General features: G+C 44.3%; 1 protein-coding gene across 1 annotated transcript in view; it reads right to left on the bottom strand.

Moving 5' to 3' along the window:
- TNFSF12 (TNF superfamily member 12) overlaps positions 1 to 20,554 on the bottom strand; it is a 210,558-nt gene extending 190,004 nt beyond the window's left edge. Inside the window, exon 1 of the mRNA XM_086946056.1 lies at positions 19,536 to 20,554. Within this exon, the coding sequence (XP_086802182.1) occupies positions 19,536 to 19,730 (195 nt within the window). The 5' untranslated portion in view covers positions 19,731 to 20,554. The remainder of the gene's footprint in view (positions 1 to 19,535) is intronic.
- Positions 20,555 to 22,230: the final 1,676 nt, after the last annotated feature.

Raw genomic sequence — 22,230 nt, 5'->3', positions numbered from 1 at the left:
AAGTATGAGCAACTTAGACATCACTACCCTGCCGACAGCCGAAAGCGATAGGGAAATCCAGAATGCTGGAGCGAGGTCAGTGCTCTGCCTACGTTTCCCACAACGAGAATGCTCTCAATGTGGTAAATCTGTACCCCCAGATATTTGAAGGTGTTGAATTGCCATGTGAATCACAAAGGGGGCATGCCTCTTTTGTCCTGTTCTTGAATCCTTTGAAGGGGGGATAGGCAGGATTTGGGCAAATTCACCCTCGAGCTCGAGATTGCCCTGAAATCATCCAGCAGGGAGGGCCATTAAGCCCGGGAGTGAGGACCGAAGTTGCGCAAATAAGCGCATTGTCGGCATACAAGGAGACCATATGTTGGGTACTGGGTGTCGGAACTCCTCACTGGTGAGCCGCAACCGCAAATGACAGGCCAATGGCTCCATCGCTAGGGCAAAAAACAAAGGAGACAGAGGACAACCCTGTTGGGTGTCCCATTGGATATCAAATATCTCCGAGATAAGGTGCCCCGTTTTGACTGCTGCCACTGGATTTCCAAATAGGGCGTGAAGCCATCGAATATACCCCAGGCCAAAGCACATCTCCTTTAAGGTCTCGAAGAGGAACTCCCAACTCAGGGTATGAAAGGTCTTTTCAATGTCGAGTGAGACTGCCACCGGGGACTCAGTATTCGACGAGGGGGGTCTTCCATCAACCTGAGGTGAGGCTGGATGTCGTCCCCGTGATCCTTACCTTGGGCTTCTCCAGGCTTAGGCCTGGTCGGCTGCGACATGGCTTTCCCGGTTAGATAAGGACCCCCAGGATTGCGCGCGGATTTTTGGCATCTAGTCAATGGAGGAGGTCCCTAAATAGCCAGTGGGTCATCCACACCCCAGCGAACACCGTCCGCTCAGGCACAGAGATCTTCACCTCACCTCGGTGCTCCTTGATGCTGTTGGCCTTGGAAGGCCACACCTCACTGATGGGGCCCTGGAGTGCCAACGTGGGCCTGTTGCAGCCACCCCCAAGGTCGTCAAGTGCCTGGTGGAGGACGATAGATCGATGTGGAACACCCCCCTCACTCGCGTTAGGGTTCAATGGGGAGCCGCCGGCGACAGCAGCCCCACAGCTTATGCACCACTGGGCTCCGCCAGCTACACTCCACCCACATTCACATATGTGGCTGCAGCTCCGTGTGACCTCACGCTCCCTTGGCATCCAGGAGAAGGGGGTGCACAATTGCTGCACACTGGGCGCCGGAGGGATAATACACCCAGTATGTCTCGGGATTAAGGCTGGGCCCTGGCCGGAGCTTACAGAAAGAGGTCTGTTTCGGTTGCCATCTTGGCCACGCCCCCTAAGGATATCTGGTTACTGGTAGGAAGTGATAACCAGTGGGTTACATGTGTTGCAAAGCACAAACCAAGTAATGTAATTTCATACAATGCTGCAATATGTTTCCTGGTGTATATAAAGCACACTTATGCAACGGTATAGCCATTTAGTGGTACTGGCTGCCTCCAAGTCGCGTTTCTTCATGGATGTGGGACTTATAGTAATAGTAAATAATAATATTTGTACATGATTAATTAAAATCTTTACAAAATAAAAGCATTGCTAAAAATTGTTAAAAGTTCATTGTGCGTCGTTCCTCAGTATTACAAATAGTTGTCCATAAAATGTTTTAACAGCCTTCAAGTGCTCTTGTGTCTTTTTTCAACGAATTCAAAAAACTTTACGACCCGACAATTTAATTTTGTATTAGTGGGGTTAAAACACAATTTGACAGCCTGCCTGCATGTCCGGAAGCCGTGTGATTTCAATGAGGGTCGTAATAAGATGTGCCTAAAGTCTTTTAATTTAGGACAAATACACATCACATGGACGATGTTTTCCTTGTCAGCTTTACACAGACGGCACTGCTGCGAGAAGTTTTTTCTTACCCACGGTGGCAAATGTGGGATTACCGGAATTACGCCAAGGCGTAATTTAAAAAACGTATCTTTCGTTTTTAGATTCATTCCAATTTTGAAATATGCTTGCAGTTGCATTCTTCCATAGCCACCAAGCGTGATCCAATCGTGCCCTCTTTTTGCTACTGAGTCCTTATCCTCAATGGAGGAGATGATGCGTGCTGATTTTTTTGCAACTTTTTTAAAAGACAAGAGGTCTGTTGGGGTGTCCCAAAGGTCGGAGAGACCCAGGACTTGAAGTGAGTCAAGTAGATCATCTCTAGCTGAGAATTTACGATGTCGAAGCAGCTCTTCCCATACGTTGGAGTTTAGAGAACCAAGCTCAGCACTGCGAATCTTGTGCCAGCTGGTAACATACGCACTCCGCCTTCCTAGTGTTTGTTTCAGAATCCCAAATTCTAACCGAATTAGTGCAGGCGAGACGTATCTTGGCAGGTTGAAGATAGCCCTGTATGAATTAGCTATTACTGTGTCCAATACTGCGGCGTCCTTCCCTTGGAGGGATTCACTCCCATATGTGAGAGTTGGCTGTCGCTTTGCGCACAAAACCCGGAGAAGAGGGTTGAGCGTTAGGTAGGGGAGTTTGGCCTTTAGAGATTTTATGGCCAGGTAAGTCATGGCTCCCTTTGCTCGTAAATAGTCCAATTGAGGTTTAAACGAGTTCTTGGAGTCCAGAATTACTCCCGAATATTTGTAGGTGGTCACTAGGTCCAACCCTTCTCCGTTTATGTGCCACTTGATTTTCCTTTTTTTTTGTAGTTCACTGCCATGACCTTAGATTTGTTGAAGTTTATTTGCAGGGCATTCCTTTCTGAAAAGGAGTAGGCTTGTTCTGAGTAGGTGTTGAATAGGAGCAGTGTCTTACAGCAGACCAGTCCACTTACAGCAAGGACGTTTCTTAGTCCTAGTGTCTGTGTCCCCCACCATCTGTCTATGTGTGTCCCCATGTATGTGTCTCCTTGTCTCCATACCCATATATCGGGATGGTCTTTACACTGAAGATGTGGGTAGTGTTGGGCATGAAAACCCACACATGATAATGTAGTATGTTTTCCCACTTGTATTTGTGTCTTGACTGTAAAGTACGTCTTAGCTCTTGTCTCGCGGCATTGTTCTTTACATTAATAGCAGCTCCTTTTACGTTGTGAAGACTTGTGCGGCCTCTGTTCTACTTCTCAGGGGCGTTTATTACAACCTTTGCATCCCACAAATGGGGTCATATTTCACATCTGACCTCAGTTCAACATTGTGTCAAAACGAATTTGTGATGGCACAGGTGTGGGGAGAGGAGATCAGACACGGAGAAGGAAGGCAACACCAGTTTATATGACTATAAAAAAATGTAAGTAGTAAAAGGTGAACAAAACAGTAACATGCTAAATGTTTTAACAAAGTTATCCAGATTCGTGCAAATTATATGGCACACAGAAAGGTATAATTGACATAGTATGGTATTATTATCATAGGTAAAGAAACAGGCGTTTTACGATGCAAAAAGTAGAAAAGGGTTTTTTCGGGGCTTAAGAAACACTACGGCCCTGATTACCCATCAGGCAGAGGAGAATTACCATCTGGAATTCTGCTCTGCCTGCTTAAGATGGCCCAAGTGCTGTGCGGGAAAGCTGGATCGGAAATTACTGGCCAGTAATTCCGATCAATAAAGTAGCATGAGGCTTTGGCAGCAGCAGGCAAGCCTCCTTCCCCTGTGCCTAAACTAACCCTAGTATGCAGGTCTCACCCACTGACAACAGTATTCATCAGTCTCCCTCCTCCGCCCTCCCACCCTTTCTCCCACCCCCTTCAACTCATGGAAGCCGCTGCTCCAATTCAACACCTACTCAGAACAAGTGTAAATGGGAGCGTTAAACCCCTAGGAATAATGGAATTCTGCACGGTAATTATGTGTCCGCTTTCTTATTAACCAAAGGAGTCTAGCTAGTTATAGGTGGAAGTCGGTGTGGAGATACCAGCTGGTAACAGTGATACTGACCGTTAAGAATCTGCACCTAACTCATAATTGGGGCCTAAATGCTTTACAAGAAAGTAGTTGGGATTGCACGTTTTTTGTTTGCTAATAGTCTTGGCACCACGTGACGACCCTGCACGATTCTGAAAAAAAGTTGATTCACTATGGCTTCTTCTTGGAAAGGTTCACACTGATCTGTCAAGCAGGGGCTGAGAAAAGAGGGTGGGGCGTCCAAAACATGGATTTCGTACGTTAATTCCCATAGGAAACTTTCCTCTCCAGTACACAAAAAAACGTTGAATGGAATTACACCAAATTTGGCAGACAGTTAGAACTTTACTCAGAACGTGTGTTTTTTATTGTTATTTGGAGTAAATCCACTCAGCTGCTTTCAGGGATGTCATTTAACATGTCATGAGTGATGTAAGATGTGAGACCATCAGCACTGCGGGGTGGGGCGCAAGTTGCAGTTAGCTCAGTAAACTATGACTGGTGAATTTCAGTGGCGTGTGTGAATATATTTTACACACACACACAAACACACACACACACAGATGTATCCCCTGCTGAACATTATAAGGATATTGCAAGTCACCAAGGAGTTCCATGACTATACAGAGGAACGAGGCTGAGGATAAGTTCCTCCATATGGACAGGGAACCTCAAGCCGCTATAGCTCAGAATGAGCAGTAACGTGCAACTTGCGTCTTTTTACTTGCAATGAACAGTGTGCAAAAAATAAACGTGTTGAGACAAATCTCTCCTTTCTGCTGATCTATGTTGATTTTACAAAGACAGATCATAAGAATGAAAAGCCACCTCTGTTTTTCTTTGTTTAAACTGCAGCAGTAAGGAAGATCTGCCTATCAACGTGGCTGCCGGCTCTTGCGCAGGCAATATGACGTCACAGTTTAACAGTGATATCGTATTGCAGTTGAGCAGCTATGTCATTTCATAATTACAGGACAGCTTTCATACAGGGATTTAACCCTCCCATGTATTATATAGATATATATTGATTTCGTGCAATTATACTGTATGATTAAAAAAATGAAACGAAGGCTATAAAGAGTCAAGAATGGCCTTATATGTCTTGAGTACCTACCTAGCCTTACAAACCACTAAAATTGTTTAAATAAAATCCGAAGTAATGTTTCCATGTGTCTCGATTATTCGAGTTCACAAAAGATATAATTCTCACGTGAGAACACTGACTGTGAAACCTTGACAGTAACATTAGGACACAGACAAAGGGTTACAGACTAACAGGCACTGGGTCTGGGAAATCTACACCGATGTGAACACCGAGAAAGGGCCTCAAGAACCCACACAAGCATACTCTGTCAAGCACATGTGGGAACACAGACACCCGAAATGAACCCATGAATAACAGCTTGGGAAGTCAACACTGATGTGATCATGAAGACAATGACTCTGTTGTTGTGAAAGAAACTGAGACATTCCATGTGTGTTCAGCACCGGAAATTCACAATATCACAACTCCTGCCGTTTAGATATCCTTGTTCACCTACTTCACTTAATCGGTCACACACCTTGGTTTGCTACCTGAGGGGCTGCAGGACGCTGTACTTGCTTGACAAGACTGATGGTACCCTACCTGTCTTTCTTGGTGGCTGCCATGCATGGGGCCCCAAGAATGATAGAGCTCATAAACCCATGCACCATGTGGAACTACCATACCGCAGTTTACGCATCGAATGCTCTCAGGCATGCATCTAAAGACATTTGGCTTCTATGCTTCCATGATAAAATGGGTGACAAGTTGGCACTCCCCGTGTGCCCTTCCTGTTGGTTTCCCAAAGGAGGTCTCTCCTTTGGAAAAGCCCAGTATACTTTCTCATGGTGGGAACCTAGGAAGGACGTCTCATATGAGGAGTGAAGCAGAGAACATATGATATTAACTCTGATCCACTGCAAGGGCTGCAACATAGATTGTGACCTCCGCTTCAGAACCCACATCGCAAATAAAACATCAAGGGCCTTGTTTCACGTCTCCCTGCTCTGCACAATAAAGGTTTTGAAGAGGACCTCAGAACTGCATTACAAGTTCTGGTCCTGTCCCATCTTTATTGAGTCAATACTTTACTGGCCAGATTATCAAACACAGAAATATCATCCCATTAGGTGTAGATTTAATTAACACCAATAAGGAGATCTTTTTGTAGATGATATTTATATTGCACAGTATACGGACAACAATATTCTAGTTACACCGCCCTGGCCAATGTCCGTTCGTCGCCATGTTGCTTTCTGTCCTAAATTATGACTTCTAGCATGCAGGGCTTATTTTTATACAGTGCTGGGTGGTTCTACTGCTGGGTTTGCACCCTGAGTCTCATGATTGTGTTGATGCTCCAATCCATTTTACATTAGTCAGGGAAAATCCTGGGCTCAAATAATGTGCACAACTAGGCTTCTTTCAGGTCTCAGTTTGTAGATGTATTCGAATGTCTAGAGAATTATTATAGAAAGTAAAAAGTTAAAATTAGAAGCTAATGCATTAATAACATCAATAATACAAAGTCCCTTGGAGAAAGAAAGGAGCCACAACAAACATGGCAAAAGTTACATTAATAGCAAGCCCTTATAAAAAAGGAGAATGTGTTGTATAAAAGAGAAATCAAGCAAAATTTCTAATGCCAAAACAAAATCTAAATGAGCAATCCCTCTCAAAATATCGAGGAGCGCTAATAAATGTGCAATGCTGCAATACAAAAACGTTTAAAGCAAAAATATCTAGTGAGTAGCGCTCTCTACATTACGAGCAGTGTTTTCCTCTAAATTCTTAAGACATAGATTGCTGATCCTTTATAATGTTTTAGACGAAGACCACACACAATTTCAAGACATGACATTACGTAACAAGCGTTTGCAATGCAATAGGTCTCGCATTTGCGAGAGTTTGAGCTATTGGCAGCGTAAATGACAATGCCGTTTAATTTATGAGTTTTGAAAACCTGCAAGCGGTGTGTAAACACGCACTTTGTGCTTATTGTCGTTGCTTACGAGAAGCAAGGCTGGCCGTAAAACAGGTGCAGTTACTGCCAGCCTTGCTTCTCGAAGCTACGACTATAAATACAAAGTGGGTGTTTACGCACTGCTTGCAGGTTTTCGAAACACATAAATAAAAGGCGTTGACATTTACAATGCCAATGTTTTTTTTTTGTATAGTGCGATGGTTACTCCAACAGAGTGTCCCCGTGCTAGGATTCCACACAAAAGGTGGCTACAAAGGATTCTACCTAGAGGAGTTTCGTCTTAGAGTTGTATAAAAAAACGGGTTTTTAACTTCTTCCTGAATAGCTCAAACTCCGACAATTACGAGACCTCTTGCATTGCAAATACTTGTTAGTTGATGTATATGCTACAGCGCTGAACAGTCTGCAAGAAACAGTGCAGTGTTTTACACACAACATGCTTAGTGCACATGATCACCTGGAGAACGCGGTGCTCTTAATAGGACATGCTGGTGTCAGAGATACTTTTCAGACAAGTTCACACAAAGCAGGATTTGATTAGAGCGGTGCTGAAGGCAAGTCGAGATGAGGAGAAAGGTCCCCAGGTTCACCTAATAGTAAGGTATCCTGAGGCCCATTTTTAGGCATGGACTATTGTTTATAGAGGGAAGAAAATGAACCAAAAAAAACAGGGATGAATAAATTTTGGGCAAATCACTTAATCTCCCCGTGCTGAACAAAATGAAGGTGTCCGTCTGTAATGCAACTGGTGCTCATGTGAAGCGCTCTGATACTTTTGGGTCGAGTTTGCGCTATATAAAATAAAAAATACAAAATATAAAATACCCTTGCTGCCATCCCTATCTGCCAATGGCCAAAAGCGTTGTTAAGATTCCTTAGTGGAGGTACTCACTCGATGAAGAGCTGTTTGTAACCTCCTGATCACAAGTTCGAATCCCGTGAGGAAGTTGATAAATTAGTTCCAGTGGGTTAGATCATTATAAGAACTATTCTTGTGGCAGGTAAGGACAGATCAGCCTTGATTTGTGCATTACAAATATGAAGTATTATTATGCACCACTGAAACACAGTGGCACCTGAGATCATATATTTCTATTATGTGTGTCCATATATGTAGATCTGAAAACGAGGTGGGTCCTTGATATGCCCTAAAAACGTTCTCTGCCAGGTCTGCTGTTCCTCGAACACTTTTTTTTCATCAATGTGAATAGCCGTCAAGGAGGGTGTGAGATACCAGTCTGTTTTCATTTCCTCTGTAGGGTCGTACCTATACCCAAGTCTAAGCAGGCTAGGGAACCATAAATGGGGGTACTCCAACAAAAAGAAGTATGGGGAGAGCTCCCCCTGCAAACTGGTGGCGCGAGTAACCTTACCCGTATGCATGGGGATGGCTAGGGGGTCCTTGAGATCGCAGTAGCACACATGGAACACTGGTGCAATCTGTATTACATAAGGCTGTGGTTCCCAAACTGTGCGCCGCGGCGCCGTAATGAGGTGCCAGGGGCGCCGCGCACACTATCTGTAATTTTGGCCATCACAGGGAGCAGCGCTGCTCCCCTGTGAGAGGCCTCACCCCTGCTGCTGGAGGCGCCTTGCACTCCTCCATTGTCATTCAGTATGCCGCTGATTGCCACCTACTGAATGACAATGGGGCAGTCTGGGGGTGTGACACCATGTGGCGGCCTCCTTCTGCCTCAGGGTACAGAAGGGCATTCTGTACGATAAAAAGTAAAAAGCCCACGCTGCAACATTAGAAAACACTTTCCCAAAGAAGCCTGTAAAATATTTTTAAAAGAACATGTTATCGTTCTCTCACTGTACTGTCATTTTAGAACTGAAGTATTTTCAATATTGTATTCAACAAAGCCATGGTTGCTCCTTTTTTGTTTTTTAAGGAACTAGCAACCATTGACAAAGCCAATTTGACAAAGCCAATAGTCCTGGCTTGTTGAGGTGTAATGATACTTGCTGTATTATATATCTGGATGCAATGACAGAGACAACATAATACCAGTGAGGCAGAACACTATGCTAAGCGCAGATTTTTAGCCTAGGTGTTTTAAGCTGCGCTCTTAAGTACGTCAAACACCCCCTTTGAAGAGACCCCCCAGTTTTTTACACCGCTTAAAGCCCTGGAAACAACACCATGTTACAGTAACCTCACATCCTGGCACTGTGCATCATGCATGACTTCTGCGTTTTCAGTCTGCCTATGTGCAGGGGCATAGTGAACTCTCCACCAGCCCACCCCTTGCTTTAGTTCATTCTTGATGGGACTCTTCTGCCTGCCACTCTGCAACAAAGGCTCAGCTCATAATGTGAAAAGGTGGGTGAGTAAATAAGTGAAGGAATGTCTGAATGGCTGGATGGATTACTGAAAGGATGAATGTATGAATGAAAGGGGGAATGGATAGATAATGAAAGAAAGGATGGATGGATGAGTGAATGAATGGAAGTATGGATGAGAGTAAAGGTAAATAGATGGATGTATGGGTGGAAGGGTAGATGTATGGGTGGAAGGGTAGATGGCTGGGTAAAGTGTGGATAGGTGTGTGAAAAGATGGATGGATGAGTGAAAGGGCAGCTGATGGGTGAGTGAATTGGTGGATGGGTGTGTGAAAGGATGGATGGGTGGATGAATGAAAGGGTAGATGACGGGCAAGTGAATGGGTGGATGGATGAATTGATAATTGAAATGGTGAATGGATGGATGAGTGAAAGGGTGTTTGTAAGGATTGATGAGTTAGTGAAAGGGGGTAGATGGACAAAAGGATGGATAGATGAGTGAAGTGAAAGGATGAGAGAACGGATGGCTGGATGAGTGAACGGATGGTTGGATGAGTGAAAGAATGGATGAGTAAATGGGTGGGTAGAGGGATGGATAAGTGAAAGGGGGATGGAGAGAGAAAGGGAGGATGAATGACTGAAAGGGTGAATGGGTGGAAGGATAAATGAATGGGTGAATGGATGAGTAAGTGAATGGGTGGATGGATGAGTAAGTGAATGGATGGCTGGGTGGAAGAGTGGATGCATGGATGATTGTACAGACGGATGAGGTGAAAGGGTGGGTAGATGAATAATGGATGGATGAGTGAAAGGGTGGGTGGATGGAGGGATGGATGAGTGAAATGATGGACGGAAGGATATATGGTGGATAGGTGTGCAAATGGTTGAATATGTTTGGATATAGATGGGCACACAGATGGAAGGACAGACCTTTTTAATGTAAAAATAAGGCTGGGGATACTGATTACGACAGACCAAACTCAATGTTCCATTTTCTCAGAGCGGGTCTCAGTACCAAAAGGTACTGAAAGCAGCAGCTGACATAAATAAGGGATTGGGACCAGGTACTCTGTTGGGGAAAAAAACTATGGATTGGGATGCAGCCAAAGTGATTGCCAGTGGATGAGATTAATAATTCAAGCATTCCAACCAATGTAATACCTTCATTGCGTCCCAAATACTTTAAGGAAGATAACAGGAGGTACACACCACCCACCCACCCACTGGTAAAAAAAATGGTGGGGAGCCACGGCCAACTGCCGATTAGGTCAGGGGAGCCACAGGTCAAAAAAGTTTGGGAACCACTGACATAAGGGGTTATGTAAGCATCTGCGGCCCATTCTGCAATACTAAAGTGCCCCGGAGATACAGAAAGCTGAAGGGCACTTCTGTTTGCACCATCGGTCATCCAGTGTCCATGTACTACTGACTGCATCTCAGTGTTTGTGTGACTGTTTGTGCTATTGTGTTACCATATGTGACCTTGTGTCTGCTTTTATGTTGCTTTGTATTAGCCTAGTGTCTGTGCCAGTGAGCTAGGGCCCATGCACATGTTCTAGTGGCCATGTCACAGAGTTCATGCCACTGTCATGGTATTTATTAGTTCTCCAGGGTCTAGGTTAGTCAGCGTCTGGGCCCCCGGGTCCATGCCCCAGGTACACTGTTATTGTCCAGTGTCAGTGTCCCATGCTCATTGACTGATACTCAGAGTTGGTGCCTGAATCAGTTTCCCACATATTCTGTTTCATGGTCCTTGTCCTAGAGTCCTTGTACTTTTGTCCCCTTGAGCCATTTCCACTTTTCTTTGCCATTTTTATTTCTTTATTTCATTTGTTTATTTCTACGGGCCTACATCCTGGCTTCTTTAGTGCCCCAGTGTTTCTATGGTATTCTGTCTGTGCCACCACATTGTTTTGTTGCATACTTGAGAATAAAGAATGATTATGGATTCAACCCAGATCTGTGACTGGGGTGAGTGTCTGAAAAGTTTCAGTGCTCCGTCCGTCATCTCCTTGTGTTTGCTTTGTTCGCCCTAAGTTGGCAGGGTATGCCCAGACGTGGGTCCCTTGCTCACTTTGCCACTGAATTCAAGTTAGCCTAGCTGATGAGGGGTGCTACCCCAAAACCGGTCCCAGGATACTTGTTTCCAGGTCAGGGAATACCTGGCTTGGCAATTGGGCTGGACTGTTCCCATGAGGCACAAGGTCAAGACTGATTTGCATATAGCTGGGTCTGAACTGAGGTGGCGAAATGAGCTAAAGAATGATGATGGATTCAACCCAGATCTGTGACTGGGGGTGAGTGTCTGAAAAGTTTCAGCGTTCCGTCCATCATCTCCTTGTGTTTCCGTTTGAAATGCAGGCATGTTGCTGCCTCTAAAGTGAAAGGTGGACCGGCAGCTTCAAACAGCTGGTTTGTCTTTCACTGTTCATATCGGATACTCCCATTGTGCGACTTCCCTGGGAACAGTGCATTTGTTGTGCTTTGCAGCACTGTTCTAGTGTGCGACCAGCTCCCGGACATAAGTATGTACTGTGACACAGAGCCCACATCCATAATAGGGCCCCAAGTTATACTCCCTAGGAAAAGTAACATGACACTGACAAACTCTGGGATACAGACACCAAAGTGCAATATGTCTATTATAGCACAAACAAAGGATATTGAACACGAGCAGAAACACAACAGCCCTCAATACCATGAAACCATGCACTTTAAGAGGTTGTCCTGGACAAATACCGAACAAGAGCAGCCCCTAATTGTGCAGAAATGTTGCCATATTTGCTTTCACTTACCTGTATTAAAGAATACAATGGTCTTCTTTTGGAGACTATTCTAAAATGATTCAAAATCACCTGTGGGGTCCCTTACCTTCATTATTGAGATATATTTTTAATACTGATTGGTCTTCTCTAATCATCCCTTGGTGCTGTAGCTTGTGGACATGGCCTAGCCCTTTCAGCTCTAAATGTTGTATGTAGAATTGCTCCCCTCCCTAACCTGCTGCTCTCATTTTACCAGTGCTTTTTGGTCTCGTTATGAGTCTTCAATCTATTCAATTACCTACTGCCTAGCATATTTATTACAGAGTCCACCGCGGTAACCCTCCACACTTCACCGCCCACCCTTCCTAGTACAGCTGTGCCAAACCGATTTCAAAAGGAAGGTGGAGACCATGGGTGTTGCACACTCCTCTCCAGCCTCCACTATTCTCAAACACTTCACATAATTAATGTGTGAAACAGTACAGGTGTGTGCGGCAACGGTGATTTAGTGGTACAGCCAGGAGTCCCAAGGCAATACAGGAAAATTGCCTTCTGCCCTCCCCCCATCCAGATGAGGAACAAAGCTCTATTTGGTGGTGCAGTCAACAACACACACCCATGGCCCTTGGTGCCACTGCACTTGCTGAAATAATCATAGCTGTGCCTGTGTACTGATAGAAGTGCTGAAGCCATTAGATCCAAGCTATTTACTTATGTCTCCTCTCCAGTCCCCTAAACCCAACCTATCTTCTTCCAAACCACAACGTACACTACGTGTGATGACTCCAGCACCCATTCAAGTCATTCTGAGACCTGTCTTCCATCACCCTTATAGTTACTTTTATTGCATTCAACTTTTCTCCTGTAGTAAATTATATTATTTTTCCCTATTTCCTTGTAGAGAGGGGTTTAACTCATATGTACCACGTATAACAGTCTGGAATTACACTGAAAGAAGATACAGCTGTAAATACTCTCAGGCACTCCGACCATCTTGTCCCACAGGATGCTTACGTTTTTAGGGCTAGCTTGACAGTGCAGCTGTCTGCATAACCTGTTGTTGCGAATCATTTAACATATACATAGAGTGGGCTTTGGCCCCAACCCACTTGAATATTTCCCTCTCACCTCATGCTAGGGGCTGTTTAGTGTATCATTCCACCACCTCCATTGTTCTAATAAATGATGGACTATTTAAGTCTCAAAAGTATACTGAATAATTACATGTTAAATTGCTCATTTCATATATGCATTAAAATTAAAGAAAGGAAGATATAGTTTTATGTCTTGTTGCGGTCTCCCCCCAGACAGCATTATGTATATACGCAATACGCCACAGAGCCAACCCTTGCTCACAACTGGATGGCTTTCTTGGCAATTAAAGTTACCTTGCCCTTATTTGTTTTATGCCGTTTTTGCTTTATGCCCTTTTTGTATGTGACCCGCTCACAGGAGCTTTGGTTTCACCATCTATAGATTTGTAATTTATCCTGCTCCAGTCTGCATTGCATCAAAGAATCAATTTGCAATGCAATTTAGCTATGCAGCACATTGTCCTGGGTGCTGTGCGGTCAGGGATTAAATAGCTATACAATTACTATACACTGGGTGATACAGTGTGATTTAGGGATACTTGCTTGCTTGATACATGGAATGGGAATTTTATTAATTAAAATGCACAGTTTAGCAATATATAGTCATTCAAAACGTAGCATCATCTACCTTATAATGTGTAGATGGGAGTGCTGTTTTGAGAGTCCCACTATCTAGGAGAGTACGGCACATCGCTTGGGAAATGGGAAAAACATGGGCCACCGTCACAAAGCGTCTCAAGCAATCCTGGGCCTGTGAGGACTTTTCTTCATGCCGTGCAATTATTGTAGTCAAAGGGTGCACTCAAAAAAGGGGGACCGGAGGCGTTGTAGGCATGCAATTATGTGAAGCATTGGAAAAGTGCATTTATTCACCCCAAGAGGATGACTACTTTCAGTACTATGAATAATGAATTCAAGTGAAAACAAGGTATCGGAACTCTTTCGCGCTCCATTTATTTGACTGGAACACCCTTAAAAATGCAAGTGTGCTACACCTTTCAGAGATTAGGACGCAAGCCCCTAGAGTTGGTAGAGCCTCTTTGGATTGATATGGACCAAATCTGTTTTCAGGCTGCAGCCTGAGTCTGGAGAGCAGGTAATGAGCAGCAGCCACAACAGAAAAGGGCTGGAAGTGCAACGTCCTGCTCCATTCTGTTTTAAATAATGATAAATAATGCAAGGGAAAGGGCTGCAGCGAAGAGCGCATGCTGCTCTAAATAGAGTATGCATCATATATTTGGGGGGTGGAGAAATGCCGCACCGGAATGGGAGTCAGGAATGCTGCTACATAAAATAAAAGTAACATAATCATTAAACAAAAGCTGCGCGTGCTGATGTAACAAAGTATTGTGTTTGCTAGTGCGTGGGTAAGCTACTTAAAAAGTTTAGAAGCTTATGCCCTATGTGGAAGGTTGCCAAACATTGCAGGGGTGTGGAATTTAATAAAACAGCTACTTGTCCATAGGACAGGTTGCTTCATAAGATACCCCGTGGTAACAGAGCGCGCTATAAAAGTTTTAATAAACATAAACATAAACATAAATCTACTTGTCCTGTAACAAAATCCACTTGTCTCTTAGGTGCCTTGTAGTGCGATGACAAATTATGGCAGCAATCTCATTCTATAACAGCTTTGATAATTGCCCATCTGGTTAAGCCAAAGCTCATACCATAATAGGGTTTGAATACTAGCAATTCCCTTATTTTGCCACCTTTCCACTGATCTACATACTGGAGCTGAAAGTAGCGGTAAGCATTGATTCCCCATGGTTGGAATGGCCGTTTGAGTCTGTACAAACATACTAACTTGCATGTTTTGTGGGTTTTCATTAGCATTGTCTCATATTCTACCATTCAGAAAAACATTGGCATTTTACTCTTTACAAGGGCAGAAGGAAATTTCTTCAGGGGTGGGAGAAAAGTGGTTAGTAGGAAAGTGAACTTGGTACCGCTAAAAAGATTTTTGTATGAGCAAATCGACACACGCATATTTGCTTGTCCTAAAATGCAGTTCACAAATATTTTCGAGGAGTATGATTTCCTGTCCTACTTTTGTAGATATTTGTGAATTTATTAAAGCCGTAAATATGAACTAATGCAAGGAAATATACTATGGGTGCCCTTTTGTGACTTTGTTTAACAATTGGTCCCCTATTTAGGTCTGGTGTTAACCAAGACCTTTTGTTTGTATTAAAATTCTCTCTCTCTCTCGATGTACCAGCTGGCTTGACTGAGAGTGACATCATTCTGTTCTTTCACAAGGAACATATTGGCAAGGAAATTTGTTTTGTTCAGTGCCAGGAACTACTGTGGCAATGTGTGGTTTTTGAGACCAAAAATATTTTTTGCTTTTGCCGATGTTTGTTACAATGATGAGGGTCTGGCAGCTTCCACAACAATAATGTTTTACAAAAATCAAGTCAAAACAAGACATGCATTAACAAAACCATAAGGCTAATCACCAATGTCATACCTATTGGCCTTGCCAATGCTTGTTTATCTTCATGTTTCCTATAATATTGTTGAAGCTGGTTACACTGATTTTCTATTATAAATATTTTTGGAAAATACTAGCATGCAGTAAAACATTTTACTAAATGATGCCTCAAAGAAATGTTACCTAAAATTGCACAGTAGTCTAGCAAAACATTTTTTCTTAGTTGTATTTTTTTAATAAACATCTCATTACGATAGCAAAGAATCATCAATCTTGCTTTCAAACTTTTGCATATATTTGCATCTAATCAGAGAGCATCCTGGAGGCATTAAACGTAGCCTCGTATTGTTAAACTTTGCAAATGTGTGTACACATTTTTTTACTGGAAACACTATCAGTAGAGCAGTCTGAACTTCCAAAATGTCCTCAGAGCACTGACTCTAATAATAAAGGCTTTGTATTAATGAACCATAAATAAAAGTATGTACAGCAATAACTTATGGATACAAATATTACCTTAATTGTTGACAATGCCCTTCCCTGATCCTCAATGTGGTACTGTAATCTGGCAGCCAAAGGGGGCTAGGAATACTTGTCCCAAGAACAAAACAAACATGAAAACTTATTGACCCCAAAAAATATGTCCTGGGCATCGCGCTATAGGAATTCCATACCCCTGCATTCACTCCTGCGCTTGGAGGGGTAGTAGTGGGGGTGGGTAAGCAGTGTTATGGGAGGGGTGACAGGGTGGGGGGGACGGCATGGGGAAAGTAAGTAACTTACAAGTTCCCTGCAGGTATAATTTGTAACGAAATACATATCCCTAGCAAACCAATAAGGTATCCTGATGTACTTTTTGTAAAATCTTTTGCTCTGGAACTATTTGTCCACTGAGGAAAAGCCAACGAAAAGGGAATGCTCCTAGCTCCTACTGCTTGAATCCCAATTAGTTGATAGGTGCTGTGAGAGGAAATGGGAGACGGGAGGTGGACGGGCATAGAGTGCGCAACAGGCTGTCTGGCTGCAAACTGGTGGGAGTGCGTTTTCTGACTGAACCAAGCTCCCCACTGAAATAAAAACATTTGGTTAGGTAGGTGTGCAGCTACTCTCACATGAACATTGCATGTATCATCAATGGCCAAGCAGATGCAGCGAGAGATGAATGCACGTACATATGTGTGTATGTACATATGAATGTAAGGTTTGAAGAAGGCACGTGCAGTCGGGAGTAAACACACACAAACACACACACACAAACACATACACACAAACAAACGCACACAAACACACACAAACACATCTTTGTTTGCCTGGAGGTGCAACAAAGACTGCTCACTCTGAACAAAACAAAGGCTCGCGGCCACCATTGTTAACTCCATGGCTGCTAAGGCAATTCCCCTCCTGTGCTGGGAATTGCTATTTTACATTATTTTATGACGAGCTGGGCTCGTCATCAGTGTACGAGGAGGCTACACCATGACGAGCCCAGCTCGTCATCAGCTTGGAAGGGGTTAAAGATGAAGCGTGGCATGTCGCACTGCAAAAAAAACCTGTAGAATGTTTTTAAAGTAGAGTTGGCCGAGCCACGCAGAACAAAAGAAAGGCATGCGGCTGCCATTGTTAAAGATGAAGCGCGGCGTTCCACACTGAAAAAAAATCCCCCAGTAAACATAGAATCTTGGCTTGCACACACTCTTATTGAGCAGCACACACTAAGCAACCGTAACAAAATAAAAACACCACTCCAATTATACAAACAACACGTCAGGGAAGGGCGGTCAGAGAAGTGTGCAGCTGTCATGCCTGCAACGTTAGCTATGACGAAAAAGTAATTCACAAAAGAGTGCTCACAAATTGTAAATAAAACGTATGCAGTAAGGTCACATGTTACTGACTCAGTCCTCATTGGCGGTTGCAACAGTAGAAAAGGAGGGACTACTAAACAAATTAACCAGAGAAAAGGAAGCTTTTCCAAAAGACAGTTAAAGGAGCCAATTAAAAACATGGGCAGAAGCTGGGCGGAGCTTAAAGCCCATATTCAGGATACAACATGTCTCGAAGAGACAGCGCATGTGCTGCCTAGGCGAGACCTAAAAACAACATGTTTAGACAACACACCTGTTTGCTGCAGATCACTGCCACTTACTGGTTACTAGAAAACCAGAAATGTGGAAGATTGAACATTGAACTTGGCAGGCACTGTTGTATACAACAAACAAGCATTGGCAATGCCAGTTGGTCTTACCTGCATTTAAGGGTAAGTGAGGCCGCTTAGCATGACCAATACATGTTTTTTTCACTGCAGTAGGCTTTTAAAAATATTTTTATTTGGACTCAAACTGCAAGCCAGACCTATTGTCTTTGCCAGTGTATGTTGTACAGTGTATAATGATATTTTTGACTAGATTGTAACCTACATATATTATTGATGTTTGCAATGAAAACGTTTTCCCTATTCCATCCATGAGCAGTTCAAATCCATGTTTTTCTAAGCATTGTGAAAATTTGAGTGCGAGTTTGTCCCACTATAAATGTAAAACTACAAATTCCAGAATGTAAAGAAAAAAACTGAACTGGGTGAGCTACTCAAACACTGAAAAGGTTAATTGAGAGTTCTGATCTCGTATTTCAAAGCAACCATTTCCTCTTAAGTAGGTCTCCCTTGTAATCTGTAAAACTGCCTATTGTTAATGACAAATTGTATTGAATAGGTTTACTCTATGGCCCTATTACGAGTTACAGGCTAAATTCCGATCTCTCTGCAAACACAGGTTTGCTCAGGGATCGGAAAGTTAAAGTTAAACGTTTGTAGATTTATATAGCGTGGCTTATCACCCATGAGGGAATCCAGATGCTGTCCATGAGCACAGAGATTAAGTTATTTTTCAGAATCACAAGTTCTTGCGCTGATGCTGAGACTCGAACCCGGATCCCCAGCTCTTGAGGCAGCAGCTCTGGCTGCTGCACCACACCTCTTAAGCGCTGTGTGTTAATTATCACACCCATTAGGGTCGCCATGAGCCTGCCCTTTGCCTCATTGAAATTGATATCTTGAGTTCAACTGAAGAGATCAAAGACTAATTGGCTCCCGAAATGCATTAGGTTATTACATGAAGGCTTAGGAGGGGATCTACAGAATCGCCTGGTCACCATGAGTTTGTAAATTACAGCTCAGTCGCTGCAATACTCGTTTTCTCCACCGTCACTGTTACTGAGATGTAAACAGGCATTTTGACTGCATTTTGAAAAGCTAAACGCTGGGATATGCTACAGGACATAAAAGTAAAACTACACATTTGAAGTGTGCCCAAAAGGAAAACGAACAAAACGTGCAAAAAGAAATGCATATATGACACAGTGTGTTATCTTTGTCTGTCAACTTGCTCCATTAGAATTGTTACTAGCTAACCCTGCACAGGTACACGTGAAAATCTGTCTCCCTCTGCGGTCAGTCGAAACTCATTGAAAACCTGAACACTGCATATTAACAGGAATCTGCCTGTGCAGTGTGTCGGGACGTGTACCAATCTAAAACAGGCGACTGGTAATTCTACAACAGGTGCACGAGCCAGCACAACCCCCAACCAGCCTGTGTACATCTGAAAAGCAGTTCATGGGCCAGCATTGTACATACAGTCAATCAGGAAAGGCCAGATACTTTGACGCTTACCCGTCGTGCCCCAGGCCTGAGTGGCTCCGCGCTGTTGCCATTGGCGACGCGTCGTTACCTGTGACCTTACTACACGCCCACAAGCTTGTGGGGCTTCGTTGCCATGGGAACACGCTGTACCTGTGTCTCCTTTACGCTAGGGTAGATTTCGTCAGGCAACACTGCCATGGCAACAGTGCCATTACCTGTAGTGCGTCCCTCTAACGTAGGCACGCATGACCTCGTTGACATGGCAACTCCTCCACTACCTGTAACTATGGGGCCATGGCACGCTAACATAAGCACGTCAGCGCCTCGCTCCCACCCGAGACAACGTTGCGTAAGCACGCATGACCCCGTTGCCATAGGCGACGTGCACTTACCTGAGGCTGCGGCCTGGATAGGCCTTCCTCCAGGGCTCGGGACAGGCACAGGTTGCGTCCCCAGGATGAGGCGGCCAGCAGCAGGCTGAGCGAGGCGAGGAAGAGCGCGGCCCCCGACACCGCCAGCAGCACGACCGGCTGCAGGCCGGCCCGCGACGAGGACGCCGGCCTCCTTCCCGGCAGCTGCAGCGGCATGGCTCCCCTGCACGCTCTAAGCCATAGCGAGCTTTCCGTGGGGCGGAGCGGGCTGCACGCAACTTCGTCGACTCCCGCCCGGCGAACTCCTGGTGCCCGGGTCCAACGCTCCGGCGAGCCCCCAGACCGCGGCAAACGCGCCGGCGGACCCCCGGAGCCGAGGAACGCACGCAGGGCCCGGGGGGCGCGCCGGCCAGCCCCCTGCGATCGAAGTACGCACGCTGGCCTCCCAGAGCAAGCCGCAGGCTACACGAGCAGGAAGGAAGACTGCAAAAGCACAAGACAACACAACTCTCCAACAATAGCCTTTAAATCTGATTTTTTTTCTGGGGCCTGTGCCAAAAAGTAAGAGAGAAATGAAAAACATAATGACAGGAAACAGGCAGTGTGAGAGCAGAGAGAGAGGGAAGAAAAGCCAAATGTTTGGAACTTAATGCTTGTATCAGATAACTGAAATCACGTTTCTGCTGTCTCATTAAAAAGCGGGCGGGGAAAGTGTTTATTTTGTTTTTATTCTACCAGCAGAGCAACATCTGTTGGCTTGCCACAAAAAATCGGGAGATATTTGTTCCGTCACTGAGAAGACCTAATTTTTTGTGACTCGCAGTGTTCTATATATTATTTACAACGAGAATACTATTTCTGCTGACACGCTGTAAAAGTGCAGCATCCAAAGTTATTTTTAGTGACGGTCTGGAAAGAGGAGGAAAAAAAACCGGCTTGCGGTGGTTCAGCTATTCTAACCCTGGGGTGTAGTTGCATGAGAGGTAGCTGAGCGCGTTACTAGTCTGCTCCTGAGATCTCCGTGTAAAGTGTGTCACTTGTTTGCAGCTGACAGCCTGTAATCATTCTGCGCCTAATTAGATGTGTGGCACAGCACATCAAATCTTTAGAAAATGGATACTTTTTTTAGTTTAGTTATTGATGCCCGTATATGTGCACACTGTTATACTGTTATACTAATATCTTTTAAATGCCACCCATGAGAAAAGTCTTAGTTAAGCAATGTCATGCGTTGGCGTGTTTTCTTTCCTGTAGGCGATGGACCCTGGCTAAGCTACCTGAGAATACATCTACATTTCCAAATAAGGGCTGTAAATGATAACAATCAAAGTTTACTACTCGTCTTGTAAATCCAAGTTGCCTAAACGCTGTATATTTGGCGTTTGCACTTATCCAATGAGTGATACCGATGTATGATTCATTCCTTCAGTTGCTAGGCCATGCTACACGCATGGGTCGGTGCACAATGAACTGAGTTAGTATTACAGGTGCAAGTATGTGGCCGCTATATAACGTGACCCTTATCCCAGGAACAGTTGATAGAAGAGCTGGACCTTGGAGCACGCAGGATGCAAACACAAATGATCTTCATGAATCCAAAAGGAAAGCAGGGTCTCGACCACGGGGTGCAGTTTAAATATGGGCAAACTGAAGATTGCAGCTGAATTCCTGCAAGAGTATGTCATGTTGCACAAACTCGAGAGAGATTACGCAATCCCTTGAGGGGGGTGGAGGCTGCCATGAGGCCTCAGTGGGAGGTAATTTGTGTCTGGGTACTTGACAGCAAGAGGGGAAGTTCCTGTTTTGGTACCCAGGTGTTAGGAGGGGGGTATACCGGGGCACAGTGGACTTCTAAAGACACTAGTAGCACCTAGAGGGGTGATGGCTGGGGTATGTGTTTCTGGAGAACTCGATTCCTGGCTGAGCGCCTCCTCTGCCTGTCCATGAAATGCAGTCTATAGTTCTTGATGACGTTTCCCCCTCCCCCGACTGGCTAGTGTGGTTTATACCCCACGGCACGGACCAGCAGACCACTGTCCATACACATTCCTCTTGACCAAATACTTTCCAATCAGTCAAATAGAACAGACTCCCATGGACCCGCTTGGAGTCCAGAACTTTCCATACTGCAAATTGCACATGTCCATCCAAGACAAGTTGTGCCAGATGTTCCTCATGTCCAGTTTAGGGTAGTTATTGGTTGAGTAGTAACATTTGAAAAGTGATTGTATCAGTACCAATGCATTTAGATCCTACTTGTCTAAAATGGACAATGTCCTGGAACATCGGATAGAGTCCTCTTGGAATGTTGTCCGATGAGACAAAAGATGGGAGTGCTGCTGGTAGCCAAATGCAGCATTCTGGTACATGGATATTCTGATAACCAGTGTCAACCCAGTCCTCAAAGACTGACTTTAGACTGCAGAGATATTATTCCATTTCCTTGTTTACATGCTCCATCTATCTACCATTTTGTGAATGGTACAAAGAGGAAAGGCAGGCATCTATGTCCAAGGTCATGCAGGGTTTCTGCCAGAAACAAGACACTATATTTTCCTACGTCAATAATCACTGCAGATAGGTGGCCATGGAGTCTTGCTGTATGTTGGGCACAATATTTGTGCTGGTGTTATTGCGGTGGAAACTTTATTTAGATACATAAAACGTGCCAGCATAAATAAGTGATGTAACACTACCATGATGGTAGCCCAATGTT

The sequence above is a fragment of the Lissotriton vulgaris genome, chromosome 12 (genome assembly GCF_964263255.1).
Source record: "Lissotriton vulgaris chromosome 12, aLisVul1.2, whole genome shotgun sequence".
NCBI classification, from domain to species: Eukaryota; Metazoa; Chordata; class Amphibia; order Caudata; family Salamandridae; genus Lissotriton; species Lissotriton vulgaris.
The sequence above is the reverse complement of the archived record's forward strand: the minus strand, read 5'-3'. Positions and strand labels throughout refer to the sequence as shown.